General features: G+C 41.7%; 1 protein-coding gene across 1 annotated transcript; it reads right to left on the bottom strand.

Moving 5' to 3' along the window:
- Positions 1-8,743: 8,743 nt before the first annotated feature.
- nlrc3 (NLR family, CARD domain containing 3) lies at positions 8,744-21,627 on the bottom strand. The gene is made up of 19 exons (XM_053413960.1): positions 21,231-21,627; positions 18,888-19,058; positions 16,402-16,665; positions 14,531-16,277; positions 14,352-14,438; positions 14,064-14,147; positions 13,329-13,412; positions 13,152-13,235; positions 12,981-13,064; positions 12,639-12,722; positions 12,426-12,509; positions 12,097-12,180; positions 11,830-11,913; positions 11,220-11,303; positions 10,905-10,988; positions 10,717-10,800; positions 9,568-9,651; positions 9,346-9,429; positions 8,744-9,220 (listed from the first exon to the last, which is right to left on the bottom strand). Exons 2-19 carry the CDS (start codon positions 19,009-19,011, stop codon positions 9,130-9,132), a joined length of 3,405 nt encoding a protein of 1,134 aa, XP_053269935.1. The 5' UTR covers positions 19,012-19,058; positions 21,231-21,627; the 3' UTR covers positions 8,744-9,129.
- Positions 21,628-21,704: the final 77 nt, after the last annotated feature.

The raw sequence follows: 21,704 nt of genomic DNA, 5'->3' as shown, positions 1-21,704 counted from the left end.
CATCTGCAGGGGTCCCACTCCTTTCAACAGACTGATTGGATTTTCCTCTCCTTGTTGGTGGCATTTGACAGTCGTCCCCTAAGGCGGCCCAAGGAATGAGACCACATCGGGGTGACTTCCTTATGCATCAAGGAGCTGCCTCCACAGTGAAGCTCTCCCCACTCCGTTAGACATGATGGCATCAAGTAAAATGACTCTTTACAGCTATTATACAGTATGTCATTATCACAAGCCACTGGTGTCCTTCTAATTTCCTTTTCAACGCTCTTAGGCTAACTATCTCACATTGGATTTAAAATTCAAAATTGAGGGATATCAAGATCTTCCTCCGGGGCCAACTAAATTCCTTCATCCTCAACTGGACCAGACTTTCTGCAGCACTGACTAGATGCTGTGCAGACACACTATAGATCTGTCTATGCAGGACTTAGGTTGTCCCAGCTGAAGACGACAACTTCCATTCATCTGGTATGATCAGCGAGCTGCGGGCCGCTGATTCTCAAGTGCGGGTAATCAGACCTGGGTTGACTAGACCAGCAGCAAGTTCTAATCACAGCTGTTGTGGGACGCTGACCACACACTGTGGCCTCCTAGGGGCTCCATGCAGGGTGACATCTCAATGTGGCTCTTCAATTCAAACATTTCCTTGAGTGGTTTTCACCATAGAGTGTTATTTCACTTCAAGGCGGTTTCAATTATGTTCTATTCTATTCTATTCTAACGGTGGCCTTCTGGCACGGCATTGCCTGAGTCATCATAGATTATAAGTGAGAGGCAAACAACATGAACGGATCGAGGACAGCGTGACGGAGAATCTACAACAGCAATAAGCACCTGAAGGGACTTTGAAAGCCTATGTAGCAAACACAAGTCCCACCATCCCGATTGCAACAGAAAGTGGTATGCAGTTACAGACAATTTTCCCCACTCCAAGGCATTTTCTGCACAACCTTTCAAAAATGAAAACAAATTATTTTTCAGGAGTATTTTCTCTAATTCATATGATAATTTACACTTGGGAAAATCAAGCTTTAAGAAGTAATCACAGTCATGAAAAGTTTGGTTAAAATATATTCAAAAGATTATAATTCAATAACCCGAATGGCTTTTAAAAAGCATCTGGTCCAATTACTTGTTGGTTATTAAAACATCAGGCCAAATTACTTACTGTCTAACACTGGCACATTTACATTAATGTGGAGCAATGTGTGTTGTCTTTATAAATACAAACGACACCGTTTTTTACAATGTCTATAACTTTGCTTTTTCTGTGTGTGCGTCACATAGTGGAGAGCAGCAAGAAGCAACATAAACCAAGGGTTAAAAAAAACAGACAAATAAGTTAAACGAAATTATTCATAAGAGATGGAGCAGTAACATGTTATGACATTGATAAAACTGAATAAATGACAGCAAATCAAACACCACAGAAACCTTTCAGAAAGAGGATGCATAATATTTAAAACACATTTTATAATGTATTAAGTTGAAAGCCCAACTCCTGCAGAAAAGAAGGAAAGAAAGAGTTGTGACTTACAGATCAAGGATCGAGAGGAGAGAGCAGCGGAGACGCTCCGTCCTGAGCGACGCTTCCTGACGCACTGAGCACCTGAACCTGCAGTTTGATGCTGTGCACGTGGAGCCACGGGAGACACGGCGCGCGCGCACTCATCCACTCATCATCATCATCTCATTTCATGATGCTGAGAGTAGTTTACATTTAAAAAAAAAACCACCTCGTCCCACGCCACGTGCTGCAGGCAGGGGCGGTTCTGGCTAATTGGAGGCCTTGGGCAAAGAACAATTTTGAGCCCCCCCCCAAAAAAAAAAAAAAAAACTATTTTGACTGTGTGTGTGTGTGTGAGAGAGAGAGAGAGAAAGAGAGAGAGAGAGCGAGAAAGAGAGAGAGAGAGAGAGAAAGTGAGTAAATAAGTGTGTGTGAAATGGAGACTTGTGTGTGTGTGAGTGTGTGTGAGAAAGGGAGACATATGAGTGAGTGAGTTAGTGTTTGTGTCATACTAACCCAGGGGTAGTCAACCTTTACTATCGAAAGAGCCATTTTGCCCCCTCTTCACCCAAATTAAATCTGTCTGGAGCCAAACAAATATTTGATAGCACAGGTTATAAAGTTATATATATAGTTATACAATATATATAAAAACTATAGTTTGTTGCATTTATTAAATTATAGAACGACAATAAAAAAACTGTTTAACTGCTATTTTAACCTGTTACAAAAAAGGAAAACACCAAACTCTTATGAAGAGGAGAACATAATACATGTGTAGGCCTACTTTGAATTAAATGAAACACAGAACTCTGCTTTTTTGCTCATCTCCAGCTTGGTACTTTTCAGCAGATGCTGTGTGCTCGCTCTGGAAATGTCTTTCAACATGACATTTCTTATTGTTTGCTAATTCCTCGCCACATATCAAGCATACCGGTGTATGACAATGTATGGTGAATTGTCATACACCTGCATCGTTGCATCGTTGGCAGTGAAAGCAAATTAATCTGTCCACGCAGAATTAAACTCTCTATTTACCTCATCTTCCATCCAGTCTGCATCTGAGAGCTCTGGGCTGTCCTTGCCTTTCTTTTCACAAAACTCTTGAATCTCTGCTCTCAGGTCCCATACTGTTTTAAGCACTTTGTCCAGACTGAGCCATCTGACAGCTGTGTGGTAGCCTATGTCCCCATGTTCAGTCTCATGCTCCTCCAAAAGTGCAACAAACTGTCTGTGATTCAGCTCCTGCCCTGATAAAGTTAACTAATTTAGTTACAACATCAGTAACATGATTCATTTTGAGCACTGACTTACACAACACCTCCTGATGTATAATACACAGGGTTCATACACATTTTTAACCCATGGATTTCCATGACTTTTCCATGACTTTCAATATCTTTAAACCAACTTTCCATGACCAAGCATTTTGTGAGATCTCAGTGTATACATGCAAAAGAGACTAAATTTAGTATTTAGGCTAACAATGAGAATTTCAAAGCATACAGTAAACCTTGAATTACACAAATGAGTGAGACAATAGTTTGATTGACGTCTGTTGTAACACATGGCATGTACTTTTCCATTTGTAGCCAAGCATGGTTAAATCTACACTTCCCTGGCGTAGTGCATTATCTCACCTGCTTCCCCACCGAACATTTCAATTAGTATGAGATAGTATGCCTGCTTATAATTTGAGCGTATTTCTTTTAAAAGCATTTGAATTAATTAAAACTCAGCGTAAATGAACGACATGAAAATATGAATATAACAATTCTCCATGACTTCTCCAACACTTTTCCAGGACTTGAAAATAAACATTTAACAATTCCATGACTTTTCCAGGTTTTTCATGACCGATGTCCTCGATCCTTCTCGTTACGTTTCGTCTCTCCGTGCTTTGTCTCGTAGTGGCGGTTCAAATTGCAATCCTTAAAAACAGCGATCTTTTCTCCACAAACTAAGCACACGGCTTTCCCATTGACTTCAGTAAATAAATACTTAGCAGTCCATGTCTCGTTAAAAACTCTATCTTTCTTCTCTTAACGTGGGCTGACACTTTTGCGGACTTTAACAGCTAACTCACATCTCTTCTTAACTCCGTTCGCCAACACATCATCCGCTCTCGGCATTCAGGATGTACGTCAGGTAAATGTTAAAAAAAGGCACCTTCAAAATAAAAGAAATGTTGTTGTATTCTCTGCATGATGTTCACTTATTTACATGTGATTCCTAATATTCCGTTGACCTCACGCGGGCCGGTCACAGACAGCCAAAGGGCCGGATGCGGCCCGGGGGCCGTACAATGCCCAGGTCTGCTGTACAGTGTTGTGCGGGCGAGTGTCTGCGTGTGTGTCCCCAGACATCACACACACACACACAGGCCCCGGGGCTCCGCCCTCTCACATTCGCTCAGAGACACAGAGTGAGATCAGAGCTCGTTCCTGTTAAGCAGCCGGTCAGTGACAAACAAGACACAGTGTTCAAAAACCAAGTTGAAAAGAAAGTACGATGAAGCCTGTCTTGCTATTGGGTTCATATTGAATGAAGGAGGACATGAGGAGTGATTTATTTGAAAAATAAAGAAAAAAATCATAAATCAGACGAGGCCCCCTGGTGGCCGAGGCCCTGGGCAACTGCCCGACTTGCCCAATGGGACGCGCCGCGCCTGCTGGCTGCAGGTCACTGTCCTCACGGAAAACTGTCAATGAGACGTGTGTCCTCGCGCCGTCTGGATGCGCGTCCATTGATCGCGTGCAAACATGAAATCAGGAAACCTTTGGAGAAGTCACACCTTTGAACAAGATCGATCGATCACATTTCAATTCGATAGGCTCTTTTCCTCCTTTCATTCGAGCGCAGGCAGACAAAGTGATACCTGCATTAGAGGAGCAACACATCGTTAATGTTGATGTCCAATCGTGGCACATGGTACAGAATATTAAAATTAAAACACTTCAGGTAACACCATCTTAAGAAAGAAAAACTTGCTTTCACGTATTTCACATGTCAAAGTTAAGAATGAAGGCTTGGATTTTCTTGAAAAATAAGTCAGAACATAAAGTTTTTACTATGAAGACCAAAAACAAAATATATAAGTAGAAAGCCAGGGGTGGTTTGCAATGTTGCAGGCAGTTTACTACACATACCAGCCACAAGGGCAAAAGATACACATTCAGGCTCTATGGTACTCAAGGTGAGGTTGTGCCGGCCAACATCTTTAGCAATCAGGCTAGTAAAGTATTAGGGATTAGTATCAGCGAACAGGAGTTTGGTAAAAAGAAGGTACAACTTCAGGCGTCTCCTTTTTGGGATCACCATTGCACCTGAACATTTCCAAAGGTAAATGGTGGAGACTCTGTGAGGGCTGCGTGGGAGAGATTGGAGAACTATCTCCATGGCCTGCCTGCATTCAAACTGATTACAGAGCAAATAACCCTCATTCCCCTGATGAGCCCCCGAGATCTTGACAACACACCAATTGTTGATGAGGTTAATTGAACATGGATGGCATCCGAGGAAAGCTGTTGATTAGCAACTCCAAGAGATAATCAGGTCCATTAAGAATCGTTGGCCTGAACACACACACACACACACACACACACACACACACACCTACACAAAAACAGATGTGTAACTTTACTGTGAGAATTGAACTGTTTGAGCATGAAGGGATGGTAACCTGGGTGAGGAGGATTATGAGGACACGGGTGAAAGAGGACAGAAATATTAGATTGAATTCATAGTTGCCATCAAGGGCTTAACAAGTCCAGAATGAGAGACAACACTTCAGTGTAGCTTCACAAATCACACACAAACTGGAGAACTGCCAGAAGGTACGTTTGATGTACGTGTGGAGGTGTTGAGAGAACACTGAGTCGATAAAAATCAGCATCATGTCACTGACAGAACTTAGATAATTTTTTTAATTAATCTGACTCGATTACAATCTGGATTACCCACTTAATGGGTTAAAGCTGCACAAAATATTGTTTTTGATATAAAAACTGCAGGTCTAAAAGGTGAATTGTTTGACCAGCAACAACATTTTTAATTATGCGAGAATAATGACGTGAGTCAACAGTATGAATTGTGATTGAAATGCAGCCAGCGATGCATGAAGTCCAATGTGGTGGACAGGTGATTCATTATTATTTCCTTTAATAATAAAAATCTATATTTGTCAATGCAAACAATTCAATTTTTCTTAAGTTGTTTTGTTGCTACTGTACAAGAATTTGAAACACATTTTTGTCCACACTGGTTTTTAGGAATATTTGTGTTGCACTTACAGCGGGTGGACATTGGAGGGCACAGGATGACACACTGGGAAGAATGATGTGCAATGGTACCATCAACACCCATGCATATAACATATATATTTTATACATCTATGTGTTTTATACAGATATATATTCATATAGTGCCATTCATGTCTCATTAGCTTTGTCAGTCAAGCATGCACACACAAATATTCATACAGTGCATCAACGCCTTATCACACTATGGTGCAATAATCTGCACTTTGAGACTGGGATCAAACCGCCGACCCTCTGGTTACTGGACGACCCGCTCTACCTCCTGAGCTGTCCTTGGAGTGCAACCCTTGTAGTTAACCAGATTAGTCTGTGTTCAATACTGCCAGAACACATCTTTAGAATTATATTTATATTCTGGCTTCTTGCATAATGCGACAAAAGTTGGTAAATTGAAAGCAGTTAGTGCACTCAAGTAAAATGTTCTATTCGAGGCAGATAGTTGCATGCTGGATGGATGTTCCCAGAGCTCCTAATGTTCTGCACTTACAGCAAAGTATCACACCCTCTCAGGCCTCTGGGATTTAAACTGTCTCTCTTTTTCTTTTGGTGATCAGGACTTTTAAAATCACTCCGGCAAAATGAAACCCATTGAAAATGTGAAAATTACGGTGGCCCTGAAAGCTCAACGAACGGCAACTTAAGAAAACAGATGCAAGTTGACAAAACACCAGCAAAGTAAAAAAACATCAATTTCACAACACAACACAACACATTACAGCAACGCGCTGCAAAAAGAGAAAAGTGCTGCAAATACCGGAACGAGCTGCAAATAGAGAAACGCGCAGCAAATACCGGAACGCGTTGCAAAAAGCCAAACGCGCAGCAAGAAGCCAAACGCGCAGCAAGAAGCCAAACGCGCAGCAAGAAGCCAAACGCGCAGCAAGAAGCCAAACGCGCAGCAAGAAGAGGCCACAACACAACGGAAGTGTTTCCATGGGACAGCTAAAAGTGATGGACACTGCTGCCACAAAAACGTCCAATACACCATAGAAATTCGGTTCCACACAGGGTTCGGCCACCCGCGGCTCTTCGGCCCCTCTGCAGTGGCTGTACAGTACAATGTTGTGCATATGTTTCGCGAACGCTGAACTTAACGAATCAGTTTTCATATTACTAACGTGAACGTAACGATGAACATGAGTGAATGTCACGTACATTTTTTAAATCATCACCGTATCAGGCCATCATGAAATACCAGGAGCGATCCCGCCCACTCACTCGGAGAGAGCCACAGTGAGCTCTGATCATGGAAGATGATCCGATCTAGAGACATGTCGTCTTCTCCTGTTAAACTGAATAAACAGCGCTAACAAGCAAGCCCCTGTTTGTGAGGCAATATATTGTCCATAGTGTGCAGGGGTACGAAACCTTTACTATCAAAAGAGCGAGTGGGCGGGGTCGGAGCCCCGGGACCCGGGACCTATATACAGTCTATGCCCGGGACCGGAGCACTCGCTACACACACACACACACACACACACACACACACACACACACACACACACACACACACACACACACACACACACACACACACACACACACACACACACACACACACACACACACACACACGGCCTGATACGGTGATGTACGTGACGTTCACTCACGTTCACGTCACACGTTCACGTTAATAATATGAAAACTGATTCGTTAAGTTCAGCGTTCGCGAAACATATGCACAACATTGTACTGTACAGCCACTGCAGAGGGGCCGAAATTGATGAAGATGTTTTTTTACTTTGCTGGTGTTTTGTCAACTTGCATGTGTTTTCTTAAGTTGCCGTTCGTTGAGCTTTCAGGGCCACCGTAGAAAATCACGTCACACCAAGATTATTGTAATGTCCAAACGCAAAAAGCAACTTTTACTGACGTTGAATTTACCACATGCAGGACATACACAAGTGATGGTGGTGCTCTTCCTGTCTTGTGCCTTGTGCCTTGAAAGTCCTGAGTTCCTGTTTCAGCAGTACACAACCCGACACTGTCATTATGAAGATGTTAGGTTTCTGGGCTTCCATGGTTTAAATGATACAATAGCTGAGGTCTTTAATTTCCTTTTCCTATTGTTGCATTTACCCTTGTACGCCATAATTGGTCATGAACGGACCTCTTCAAATTTCCTGTCGGATCTTCCCCTAATTACATCCATTTACAAATCTAAGGAAAGAAAATGTTTCTTCAGGACAAAGGCAATAATTATCCTATAATGTCGTCTATTGCAACCTTAAAATAGAATATTGCTTTCTTAAGAAGTTAAATGCAGTCGGCCCACGGAATAGGAGTACGTAGGACTTATTAGCTCAGTATAGAAGAATAAGATAATAAAACAAATATCATGATCTGAGAAGAGTTTAACTTTTTCCATTTTGTATCTGTGATTTATTTTGTACTCTGAGTTATTTCATTGAGATATGCTGTGTGTGTTATGTTGTCTGAATAATAGAAAAGGAGCAGGCAGCTATTGGAAAAGCATAGATGTGAATATAGTCCTATAGCTTCTTCAATAGCTTCCTAAGTGCAGTATGTCCAAAGGGTTATTCGGAGATGTCCTTGCAGTCATACATACAGAGCTATTATTATTTTTGCATTGGAAAATAGGATTTCACAAGAAGAGACACTCATCTTTCTATAGTCCTCAAGATACCACCCAACATTATCAATAGTGATGCAAAAAAGTATGGTCCTTACTTATTTAGTTGTGTAATCACCAATGTGTTTCAAATAAGGTGGACTGCAGCAAGTATAGAGGAGTTGCATGAAATAAAAATGTGTATTAGTGTCATACAACATCACAAAGGCACTCCATATCCTATATATCCTCGGCCTATATAATCTTTTGATATAGCAGGATTTTAAACCCATGAATTGATGCATCTTCGTCTTTGTAATAATAATACAGCCATTGCAAGAGAAGTTTGGGTAAAACAACAACTTTTATAAATGTACAATGTTGTGGGCAAAGGCCGTTTTTATTTCTATACAGCAGAGTCACTTGTGCAAATAGAGCAAATGTACAGACAAGTATCCTAACGCATCGCACATATAAACAAGCTGCGACTCGACGTCTCGACACGCTACTTCTTATTTCTCATTTATTGAAATAGCTTCTTGAAGACAAACTGTTATTTGTCATAATAAATATAATAAAATATATCGAAAAATACAGTCAAACTAGCAAAGTAGATAAACCAAGAGTTGTTTCAGTACCATTATGTTATGTTATATAGAGTTGAACAAAATTCCAGTTTAGACTTGTTTCTGGCACCACAGCCTATATGTACTGTTTGACCTCCGCCAGGCTCAGATGTCCACCACACAGCCCGGAGCGTTGGCTCTGATGGCGTCTGATATGACCTTCGCTCCAGATTCACCGATGCCATTTCCCTGCAAACTAACATAGAAAAAACAGAGGTTGGCGTTTTGATAAGAATAAATTCTGCTCTCTGAAACACAATACATCTCAATCAGTTAAACGTGTAGAGATGTGAGCGGACACTTTTTATGAGAGGGACTCACTTGATGTAGGTCATTTGGTGGTTTCCCTTCAAGGCTGTAGCGATGAATATGGCTCCATCCATTCCCAAAGAGTTCTCCTGCAGGCTGAGGATGCACACAGACTTTTTCCTTTAATCTCCAGTGATGCAAGTATACAACTCTCATTTTGGGAATGCATGATGCTGGATTTGGTTAAATGTTAGCAGTAGTGGTTGTAGTATGTTTTTTCTCATCAGGGCTTACTTCAGTGACTTGAGGCTTCTGTTGCTTTTCAGTGCATTGGCCAGAGCCTTTGCTCCCTCCATCCCCACAGTGTTCCCTCGGAAACTGAAACACAGAGTGGAAAAATGAGCAAACTTTAGGTACACAAACTCCAGTTGTTGTTCCCTCAGATGTCACAGTGTGTTTTAACACCAGCAGCATGACCCGAGCGGTTAGAAGATCCAAGCTGCTACGGGCACATAAAGATGACAAATATATAGGACGAGGATTCTAGCACAGATCTTTCTTTTGCTTTGTGTCACATTTCTTTCAAGCTCAAAACCTGTTCTTCACCAAGACCATGAACTTGCGACCTGTATTGTGCTGTTTGAATCCCAGCCTTGTTTTAGGTTAAGTTCTTTCCTGCCGGGCTTCAGTTTTCTTTCTGTTGCTGTTTTTCAAAATCTGCAACACGATAAAAATGTTCAGTCCAATTGTTTTTAAATGATTCTTTACTGTTGTTGCGTTCTCTACTTTTCCACTGTGTTGTTCTGATGTACACTAGGGAGGTTATGTTTACTTTTGTTTGTCTGGTAGTTTTCAGGATTGTGCAAAAACAACTGGACAGATTAAGACAAACCTTTATGGAAGGGTCTTGGAAGAACCCTCTGAATTTGGGTTCAGATGCACATCAGACGGCTTTCGTGTTCACCTTCTTTAACATTGTGAGATAGATCTAAATTTCTCAGAGAATAATTCATGGATCTGGACGGAAACAAATTTGGCATTATATCTTGCGTGAAATCTACCAGTGTGTGACCCTTGGTTGAGCTACAGTATGTGCTCTAAGTGCAATTCTAGGCTCAGTAAAGTTCCAGAAAGATTGAAACTCCCCAGTATGTCATATGATATTGTGAAATCAACATAAAAGTATAATAGTTAAACCACAAACCAAACTTGGTTTTAATTGAGATCACAGAGTAGCCAACTTTTTCTCTTACAATTAAAGTTGGAAATAACATTTATAGACTATAAATGTCACACTATAAATTATAGTGTGTGCCAAGGATATAATCATCTGTACTGAGGGAAAAGAGCACTTTCTGATTTGAGTGGGAGGGATTTCAATTATAGCTTCTAAACGTCAAATCACAAAAGAACAGTTTGAACAACAGAGAGCTTTGGACTCACTCTAAGGTTTGCAGCGTCTGATTGGTCATCAGAGCCTTTGCCATGGCAATTGCGCCACTTGTGCCTGCTGAGACCCCTTGGATGCTAAAGACACAAGCTCACAAAGAGGGGAACATGTGAGAAAAAGAATAGATACATAGTATGACGCACAATTTTCTTATCAAACTGCACAAAATTATAATGCAAACCATAATGTACGGAGAGACACGTTGGTTTTCAGGGCTTCCGCAAGAAAAATGACGCCTTCGTTCCCAATAGAATTCTCCTGCAGACTGGAAACACACACACAGGCACACAGCAACTGTAAATAACAATACCATTGAATGAAATGTCATACAACCGTTGAGTGGCTTATAAACACACGGACGGGTCACACTAATGTTTAACATCTTGCCAGGGATCAGTGTAATTGCAGAGCAGATAGTGTGTGGGAAGGTGTGTGAGCAAAACCAGGGTTGATAATGAGGCTGAACAATGGCTAACGCCCGGACCATTGCACTTACTCCAGGAGCTGCATTGTGCTATTGGAGAGCAGAGCATGGGCCAGAGCTTTAGTGGCAGTGGACTTGATGAAATTCCACTGGAGACTGTCAAAAAGAAAGAAAGGCACATATGGTTAGCACGTATTTAAAATATTGGATACAGAGTTTAATATATACTCATATGACTATAACTTAACTTAATAAATCCTGGTCTTACAATTTTTCCTTTAGTTGTGTTTTTTTTTTTACAAAGCCTGTAAAATTGGGAGCTCCTCTCCTTCATAGAGGATGACTGATGCTCCTGAAACACCTCATCCCAACTACTTCCTGCATCATGATGACATGTGACATCACAATGCCACACATTTGCATAATACACGTCTAGTGTCTAGTCTGACACACCCCCTGACAAAATGTATAACCACACATTTCCTGCTTGCACTGGAAGTGATGCATGCAAGAAATGGGCTAGCGGGCCTATCAGAGCAGAGACTGGGTTTTTAAACTGAGTGTCACTCTAGTTGTATTCAGGTTTCATTGCCGTGATCCTAAGTCACAGTCTCAAAGTTTGTGGTGCTTGATCTACCCGCGGGCCTATTCGTGCATTCTGTGTGCATGCTTGCGTACTTACTGCAAAGAGGTGAGGCCTTGGTTGAACTTGATTGCGCCTGCTATAGCTTGAACCCCTTCATCATGCAACAGGTTGGCTGTGAGACTGGGACACACACACACACGCACAGACACATAATAACTCACATGATAAACAGGTACAGTAAAATAATATCATAGGATTTGCAGCTTTTCATCCCTCAAGAGCCCTGAGTGATTGATTTAACCATCCCTCTGTGGAGAATTACATCACATACTGCTAATAATACTTTATAAGGAGGTAACTCACTCAAGTTCCTGTAGAGAGTTGTTTTCATGGAGGGCATGAGCCATGTTCTTTGCTCCCTCCACCCCTATCGAGTTCTCCCTTAAACTATCCAGATAAAAAAAATATATAAATATTTCAGGGGGAGAAGAAAGGGTTCTAGAAATCATAGTATCCAAACAATCTTAATTTACAAGCACAGACATTTAGTTGAGTTTGACATTTGGGAAATAAGCTTTTTGTTCTTTGAGAGAAAGAAAAGGTAAAGGTAAATACTCAGCATTGTGTGACGATGGGGAAAAAGGGGCACCACCTAACCTGGTTGTCCCGAAACTCTCCGTTTTCATACTCACTTCAAGGAGACGAGACCTCGGTTCAGCCTGAGTGCTTTGGTCAGGGCAGTCATCCCCTTGTTGCTGATCGAGTTACTCTGAAGTCTGCAGAATGAAAGATAGACAGGACTGTCATGTTGTTTGAAAGACAAACTGGGTCATGGTTTAACTCTGTGTGAACTAATTGCAATATGAAATGTAACAGCAGCAGACTTTTTAATAGGAGACACTGACTGAAGCGAGAGCAGAGTGTGGTTGTGTGTCAACGCCTCTGCCAGAGCGATTGTTCCTTTATCTCCGAGCTGGTTGCTGCAAAGTCTGCAGATGTGAGAAAAGCACACGATAGGCACATTGAAAATCAACTCATCGATCTTGAGGAGGAAAAATGTGGTAAACTAGCTAGAGTAATGTAAAAATCTAATTGCAAACAAAGCAGCTTTCACTCTTAATCCACTGGACTGAAAATAGCAAATGTCAATAATAACTATTCCAGCTCAACAGTATGTATAGTACAGTTTAATACTGTATATGTAGTCAAGATCAGCACAGGGGATGAAGATGGGAATTTAAGATTACATCAGTTTGGTCAGAGTCCGGTTTGTCTTCAGCGCTTCCGCAATCCGTTTGGCTCCTCCCGCTCCGACTGAATTCTTCCGCAAACTGAATCAACACATGCGTCAAAGATCATTTTACAAATTATTCCACATATAATGATACAAAAGAAGTGCAGCGAACAAGTGGACTCACTTCAGAGACACCAGTTTGCGGTTGCACTGCAGCACTTCTGCGAGGGCTTCGGCCCCTTCCTCCTCGATGGAGTTGTTCTGGAAGCTGGTGAGGGGTTCGGGGGAAATCGGAGAGTTATACGTGCAGTTTGTGTGATTGTTGTGCGCATGGACTAAAATCTACAGGAGTTACACTCACTTGATTGACACCAGCACTTGGTTCATTTTCAGAGCTTCTGCCAGGAACTTTGCACCTTTAGAGCCGATGTTGTTGTTCCGGAGACTGAGTTACAAATAGGGGGTTAGATGACGCACAGCAATGTACGGTAGTAATGGAAACACACTGTATAACAATGTATATGTGAATATGAAACGATTCTGAGGTTTGGATTTTTTTTTATGCCTTACTTTTTAAGCGGAAACATTTAAAGACAAACTTTTGTGTAAAGAAATGCTCAAAAGAAATTCAGGTAACAATTCTTAGGAGCACTACACCACTCAGGGATTATGTGTTTCTCCAAAATAGAGTATGCATTTTGTCTTTCTTCTGTCTTCCCATTCTTAGATGTAAGACTAAACAGACTTAGAAGGAAACAGTGCTGTGCAGCTTTATTGTATAATATATGTATCTTGCAGTAAAATCATCTGTGGCATGAATGTTGTAATATTATGAACAAATATAGGGACAAACCAATGGCAACAGTGAATATGTTGTAATGTATTATACACAAGGGGGAAATTAATTTACATCCTTGTGTAACTTATCATATTCCAAATAAAACGATCTTACAATGAGAAAGATATGACCGGTTTCGACCTCAGACGTGTTTTTTTTTATCGTGGGCACACAATTTCCTCTTTTGAACTGTAAAACCTGTGGTTGTTCACTTCATTGCGATGAATTAAATGTCACCGGAAACAAACAAGGTCTCACTTGAGAGAAGTAAGAGTCCGGTTCACCAGGAGGGCTCGACTCAGTGCTTTGGCTCCTTTGTTGCCGATGACGTTCTCTGCCAAACTGAGGGGGGGCGAATAACAGACGGAATATAAAATTAATGATAATCACATTCATCAACATCGCAACCTCAATCCTACAATTACATGACATCCGCTGAGTGTCGATTACACCCTTTTAAAAGAAAAGGCTGATTGGGCAATTTCATTTGATACAGGCTGTAGGAGTAGAAGAACAGAATGGGTAGAAATGTAAGTGACACATCACCTGATCCTCTGAATGTGGCAGTCTTTGGCACTGAGCAGGCTTCCCAGTAATTCCATAACATCGTCTTTGAAGTGATTGTTCTCTAACCTGTTGAGCAGAATAAAACACATACAAGTGTCACGCTGCAGTTTTTCTCCCGATTTTGAGGTTATTGAGGGACGGTGCTCGGGGGAGCTGACCTGAGGTGGCTGCAGTACAGCAGCTGGGGGAGCAAACATTTCACCGTGGCGTAGTTCAGAGAGCCTGTTAGGTTGGTCTGCTCACTGCACTCTGGAGACACGTGCAGCAGATATCCCAGCACAACACAGTGAGCCCGTGTTAATTTCCCTGCTAGGCTACCGAGCCGTAAACCTTCCTCTACACTCCGCAGCAGCTCTGTGTGCTGCAGCTCCTGTAAGCAATAAGCCAGGTTGACTGTGCGCAGCGATACCACCGCACCGCCGCTGACCAAGAGGCTTTGCAAGAAGCCCGCGGCCCAGGCCTTTTGGTTACCATCATCTTTCCCGAGCGGCAATAGCCCAGCAAGAGGTTTCAGTGCCGCTGGGCACAGCAGGCCTGTCAGAAAGCGCACGAACACATCCAAATGTCCATCTTCTGCCTGCTGTGCATGCTGAAAGGCACTTCTGAAGTGGTTCTGGAAACCAATTTTAGGCCAGGACATGGTGCTTTCCGAGAACAAGTCAAAGATTGCCCGCTTGGAGGAGACATGGTAGAAGGTAGCTGCAAGAAACTCCTGCAGAGTCAGATGGGTGAACCGGTATGTTACGTATATGGCGGACTCCTCCCGAACAAGAACTCCTGCACCAAGGCTGCTCTGGGTTAAGAGTAGATCTATCCCATAGGCCCTGAGGTCCTGCTCACTGAAGCTGTACTTGTGTTTGAGGAGCCCATAAAAGGCCAGTCGTCCAAGATTCCCCAGCAGTTTACGATTACTCCCATGAAGCTGCTCCAATTTGACATGCTCCCTGCCTCTTGGTTCACCAACCTCTGCCTTCATGGAACAGAAGTGGGCGTAGAGCTCAGTGCAAGTCCTTGGAAGGCTTTCTTGTGTTTCACTCTGCATGATGTACATCAGAGTATCGGCTACTATCCAGCAAATGCACGGTATGTAGCACATCACCATTAGAATCTTATGGGACTCCAAGTGTTCCCATATTTTGGTGGCAAAATCCCTCTCAGAGAAGTGGTGGTTCAGGAAGATCTGTATATCCTTGGGGCTAAATCCTGGGATCTCAGTCACCCTATCTACTAGTCCTCCAGGGACGAGTGAGGCCACTCCTGGCCTGGAAGTCACCCACACTGCGACGTCAGGGAGCAGGTTCCCCCGGATAATGTTAGTAACTAAGTCATCAATAGACACCTCTTTCTTCGGGTCATCGCAGGGTGCTGCGTCAGAGAAATTTAAAGTGCAGCGGAATTCATCCAAGCCTTCAAGTATGAGAAGTGTCCGGCAGGAGCTGGTCAGGACCAGACCGGGGTCAGTTAAATGAGGAAAAGCTGTTTTCACCAGTTTCTCAGCTGAAAGCTTCTCCAGCGAGTTCAGTTCACAAAAGGTAAAAGGTAAAACAAAGCTCACGTCTGTAGAAATGGCCCCTTGGCTCCACTGTCTAATGAAGTGTCGGACCCAGGTGGTCTTGCCGATACCAGCAACCCCAATTGTGAGGGAGACCCTGGGAGGCAAACTGACGCGGGTCAGGGGCTCCAGTAGCTTGGCCAGCCCAAGCTGTCTGAGATGATTTCTTTTCCGTCCTCGAGCTGCCCCCACCTGCATTAGGTCGTGTTCCTTTTGCTGGAGGTCAGAGAGTCCATCGACCAGAAGTAAGCTTCTTGAGGAGACGTTCAGTTTGAGGCAGCTGACTGAATCTCTGTCTCTGTACTGCTCATATTGACGCAGAAGCACCTCTTTGTGCTCCTTCACCATGGAATCTGCAGTAAAAGAAAATGAACTCTGTTATTGTTTGCCAAGACGATGATCTGATCTTCCGCATGAGCTAAACTTCTTATACACTTGGAACAACGCAAACATCCAATCCCGTTTCAAGCCCCTTACCGTGGTTGACGATGAGCTGAGCCACGGGGGAGTCTGAGCTCTCTATGAAACCCTGGAGAGCATCAGAGCCTTGGGTGTCCTTGCTGGTGATAATAGTCATGAGCATGTTAACCTGATCCTGCAGCCGGCCGGCCTCCTTGATCTTGGACTCCTCAGCCAAACTCAGCACATCCATCTTTCTCAGGTGGGTTAACAGCTCCTCGAGGAAGGAGGCCGTAGTGAAGCGTTGCAGCTGATCATGATGCTTTTGGATCCAGCCAAGCTCTAAGCCAAAACAAAGCACAGCGCAGAGAAAGCTCTAGGATCAGGATTAATGTAGTTGGCAAGTCAAATTGACAAGAGTTTATTCTGACCAAGCTCCACAGTTTGTAAAGTTGGAAAAAAAAGGAACACTATGCAATGCATGGAGAGCGAGTTTTGTCTCTTTATTTGTGACTTCTTCTAAGCCAATCACTTTAAAAATCGTGTCCTGATTCTGTTATGCTCTTATTGTTCAACTCGAGATTGAGAGATGTTGATTCCTGCTGCCTCACGTAAACAAGACTATTGAAGGACAATATCCCAATTAATATATATGTAGTCTTTTTGTACTTTGCTACTCCTGCTGTGTGGGCCAATCAAGCTGCAACAATGCCAAATTCAATGCATTCAAAGAACTGTCAGTTATTCTTTTTAATTTCTCCTTTTCCTCACCCAATCTTAACAATTCTTAACCCTAAGCCACTTCCAACCTCTATCTCTCTTCTCTTTTAGCCATGCTGGCAGTTAGTCGTTTTCTTTTTACACTATGATGACTCTACTCATAACAACGGTGGTCTCTGTTGGTTGATCAGTCAGTAATTCATTCAGTTTGGTCCATACTTAAAGACCTCTTTAACCATTGGATAGATTACAATGAAATTTAGTATAGAATTTTTGGTCCAATACCACAAATTAGAAATTGTGCCATCAGTCGTTGAGCTGCATATGACACCATGTATCCATAATACAACAAATGCACGACAATTTGAAGGTATCTGTGCTTTGATAGCTAGACCCACCTTGTGAAACTTAGACTACATGGTTAACATATTTGGTTAACATCAGCCATAGTTACTGTGAGCCTGTTAGCATGCTGACCACAGCATTTAGATCAAAGCCTTTAGCCTCACAGAGCTGCTCACATGGCTGTTAACTCTATATGACTTGTGTACTTGAAAAATTGATTTCCTATTACCAAGCCACATCCTCACAATGAACTACTAGGAAATGAGGTAGGGATCCCGGGGAGACATTCGATTTCTAATGGCTTCTCTACTCGTCCCCCCCCCTTGATCCGGAAATATTGGCGGTGTGTTTTTAATCATGATTTATAATTCCGAGATTCTGAGAATCTTCAAAGGAGCACACAGGCTGATCGAAGCAAAGATATAATTAGAGTATGTTTTACCCTCATTATTTTTGTTTCATGAAATGATATTTGCTGGGTAACTATAACATTTTATGATTAGTTGCATATCATCCGTTCAACTTCGACTTTATTTATACAGCACTATAAACGCAAGCCAATTTAAAAAGCTGGTTCACTTATGATACACGTCATGAATTTCTGTTTGCTTTTGTGCAGCATTTAATCTAATCAGCACTTCTCATCAGTTGTTTTCAAAGTTCATAGATCTCCCTCCAGCCTTTTTCAAACTGACCAGAACAAATTCACCGACCACATACAACATGCAAAAATGTCAGACTGTGCAAAGATCTCGTCAATGAAAATGTCAACCATTGCTCTGGACGTCTGGACTAAATAAATACATTCAAAGGAATTCGATTCTTTCATTTAAAACTATGCACACCTGAAAAGTGACATTTTGGCTAAGGTGACATCAGTATTCTTAAAATCTCCTTGGAATACTCCTCCGGGTATAAAGAAAAAGGGATTAATGGGTGTAGAAAAAGGTGAAAGTCACATTGAGTAACTCAATAAGCATTTATGTCAGATTTGGGTAATGACTGATTCAAAAATTGAATGGAACTTCAAAGATGAAGAAAACCCCTTCTACTTTATCTAACGGCTTTAATCTCACGTGAATGTGGATACTAGTGAATATGAAGAAGGCAACACTGATGATAATGTCAAATTGAATGAATATTGATCCGAGCAGAATATCGATCTTCATGATGATAGAACTGAAATTCAATCTTGTTTATTAATTTACACCTTTATTGTTACTTTATGCAAAACTTAACAGGATGCTGTAATAGCCACTGGTTATCTTTAACTTACTGACTGGACCTCACATTGCTGTCTTTACCTTTTTCTTTACCATTATGATTGTCCCATCAACCTTCTAGCTAGGACTGGTTGCCATTATAATTTCTCTTCTGCTGTTTTTGGTCTTTGCATTAATCTCTGTGTACCATCCTACACGCTTTAAAATAAATGAAAGGACAAGATAAGAGTTTGGGGAAACACACGGCCTCAATCAGTGTGTGGAGGAAACTCTTACCCTCTGTTTCTGATTGTGAGGAGAGGGGACCGGAGGAAGACTGAAGATCCACGTAGCAGTCATCCTGCCATGTAATGCGTTTGCTCCGGTCCAGGATGGAATCGTAATGTGCTTTCCTCTCCATGAGAAGGTTGGGTGATTTCTGATTCCTGAGAGTGTTCTTATTTGTGGCTGCACAATATAAAACTGGGCATTACTCACACAGTGTGCAACAATTACAAATTGGAAAATACAGGCGGCGTTGATGAAGGAAGGGGAAATAAATATTGGAAAAGTAACATTAACGTTATTGTCATTAATGTTACAAATGGTAATACGTGTATTAGGTCTTATGTTACAGATTCAGTAGGTCTCCAGAAATACAACACTTAAAATATGCGACTGCAGTGTGCAAATCATTTTGCTCAACAAGATCTATTTGTGCCGTTAACAGTGAGTAGAAATATCACTCAGCATTACAGCTGGTATTTCAGGGTTGTATCATCAGGTCAGTGAATCACTTCCAACTAGTGTAGCTCATGATCAAATGTGCTTGACATGAGAAATCGAGTCACAAACAAGACTGAGAAATCTGCCTAAACACAGGCTGAAAATAGCACTATTATTATTTCCCCTTGAAATATATTGTTTCAAGGATTATTAATATTACAAATGTTTTACCTATAGCTGTCATGTTACACTGGTGCAAATTTACTTCTAAAATAAAATGATCCCGTCAATCTCAGTGCTGAAATTAATATTATATTGTAATGAAAGTGTGTTAGCCACAAAAACATCTACTCGCTACTTCTTTCTTTAACTTCTGCATTTGAAGCAATTAACTGTGTTTATTTTATTAAGAACTTTTATTGCCCACTTCCTAGTTTCCCTTCTCTTGACACACGGTCTATTCTTTCATATCTATTCTGTTATTGGGATAACTGGTATCGCTCTACGTTCGGCCATCTGTGAAACTGCATCTGTTTTATCTTGTTATGCAGATGACACACAGCTTCACATGCTTCACTTCATCTCAGTCAGTTTGACGGCAGCTCACAGATGTTTCAAAATAAAATAAAAACAGTAGCTCAACAGACCATTAACTTCCCATTCTCATACATGTCTAGGCTGGATTCTGGGATTAATTAACAGTTAGCTAGTTATTTCTGATCATGTAAATGCTCAAACCCGCAATAATAATAATATACTACATATAATAATTAACTTAGCCATGTAGTAATATCTTTATCCAATATTCATTTGCTTTTAGAAAAAATTGTGGGTCTCTTCCTCCTCTCATTAGTTTAACTTTGCGAGTGACACTATTCAAATCATTGCAATTTGATACGTCATATTAGAAATAATAAAAAAAAAGGTGTAGAAATCATTCTAAAGGTCCTGTACTGGCTGGTTGGGCCTCTGGTCAAGTTGGGAGGAGGAATGCTGGGAAATGCAAGACATCACAAACCAGTAGGAATGATAAAAAGGTAAGAGGGTGTCAGTCTGGCCGTGTCACCAGATTTATTTATATAGCAGATTGAAAACCACATGAGTTCAGTTGCTCGGAAATCATGGCCAAGGATAAACAACACTAAGAGACTACAAGTGAAGGTAATCACGAGCGTGCTGGGCCTAGGAACGGCCTCCCGATGTTTTCAAATGATTCCACAGCCTCGATTAAAAATTGCATTAATGATATTTCCAAACTTCAACCTTTCATCGACAGTCTGCTTGCTACAGATCACTGCGCTCCGCTTACTGACCTATATTTCCCCCCCTTCCATCCATGGTGAAAAAAATGGTGTAGAAACCCAGAGCATCAGTTGGAGGGTTGTCTCTCTGCAGTGGGAGAACTGCAAAGATGCATTTAAAATGTGTGACAGAGGTTTCACTGACACAACCTGAAAATGGCCGATTCCTTCCTGTGTGGTTTTGGCGCTGATCACATAACTTCTCACAAAGGAAGTCAATTCAAAAACCCAGACCTCAGATGCTGCTTGCTAGGTTCCGTTGTCAAGACAAGCACTAACAGTGTTACTGTTAACGTGTGTTGAGAAAGACGCTAAATGGTTTGGATCGTGTTCAACGACCCAGTGAATACACCAGGGAGCAAGTAAACTCACATGATTATCAGCAATGAGCAAAGAGCAAAAAATAAATATTAGTGCATGATGTAAGTAGGTCTGCATTACAATGTAAATGTACAAATGTATGGCCAAGCTGATCAGTTGTAAATTAATAAAACAAGTTATGAGGCAAATTCAGGTTGGAAGTTATCGCAAAGAAAATGAAACACAGCTCCTTTTATTCCTTTTTGATTAGACTGAAACCAAATTTTAAAAAAAAGAAACTTGGGTTACTCACCACGGGTTTGTTGAAGTTGCCTGTTAGTCTCAGAATATTTAAAATGTGGCCCATACAGATGTTTTATGTGGTAACGCCATAGTTCTCATGAAAGCAGCCGTAGGACAATCTGCAACAGGACGAGTGCTCCGACTAAACGTGTCACAAACACTCATCACGCTCGGTCCTGCCTCTGGAGATACTGTGTCAGGCTGCAGCTCCTTCCTGTCTGTCTGAGCCGCCTTCCTGTGCTGCGGTGAAGAGGTTGAAGAGTGAACAGACTGAAAGCAAATGGTGCTTTTCCCTCAAGCGCAAGGGGAGTTTCAGATGGCATCTGAGAGTACGATTGCAGAGGTGATAAATAAAAAGAACAAGTGTTCCTGGTGCAAATTGACAGACAGAATCCTATATGCTGATATTGGCAGAGAGCAATACTGCCTATGAAGTGTTATAGATTTCAGGGGATCACAGTCAGGCTCAGAGACAGGACCTGCT

Source organism: Pleuronectes platessa, chromosome 21 (assembly GCF_947347685.1).
Source record: "Pleuronectes platessa chromosome 21, fPlePla1.1, whole genome shotgun sequence".
NCBI lineage: Eukaryota > Metazoa > Chordata > Actinopteri > Pleuronectiformes > Pleuronectidae > Pleuronectes > Pleuronectes platessa.
The sequence above is the reverse complement of the archived record's forward strand: the minus strand, read 5'-3'. Positions and strand labels throughout refer to the sequence as shown.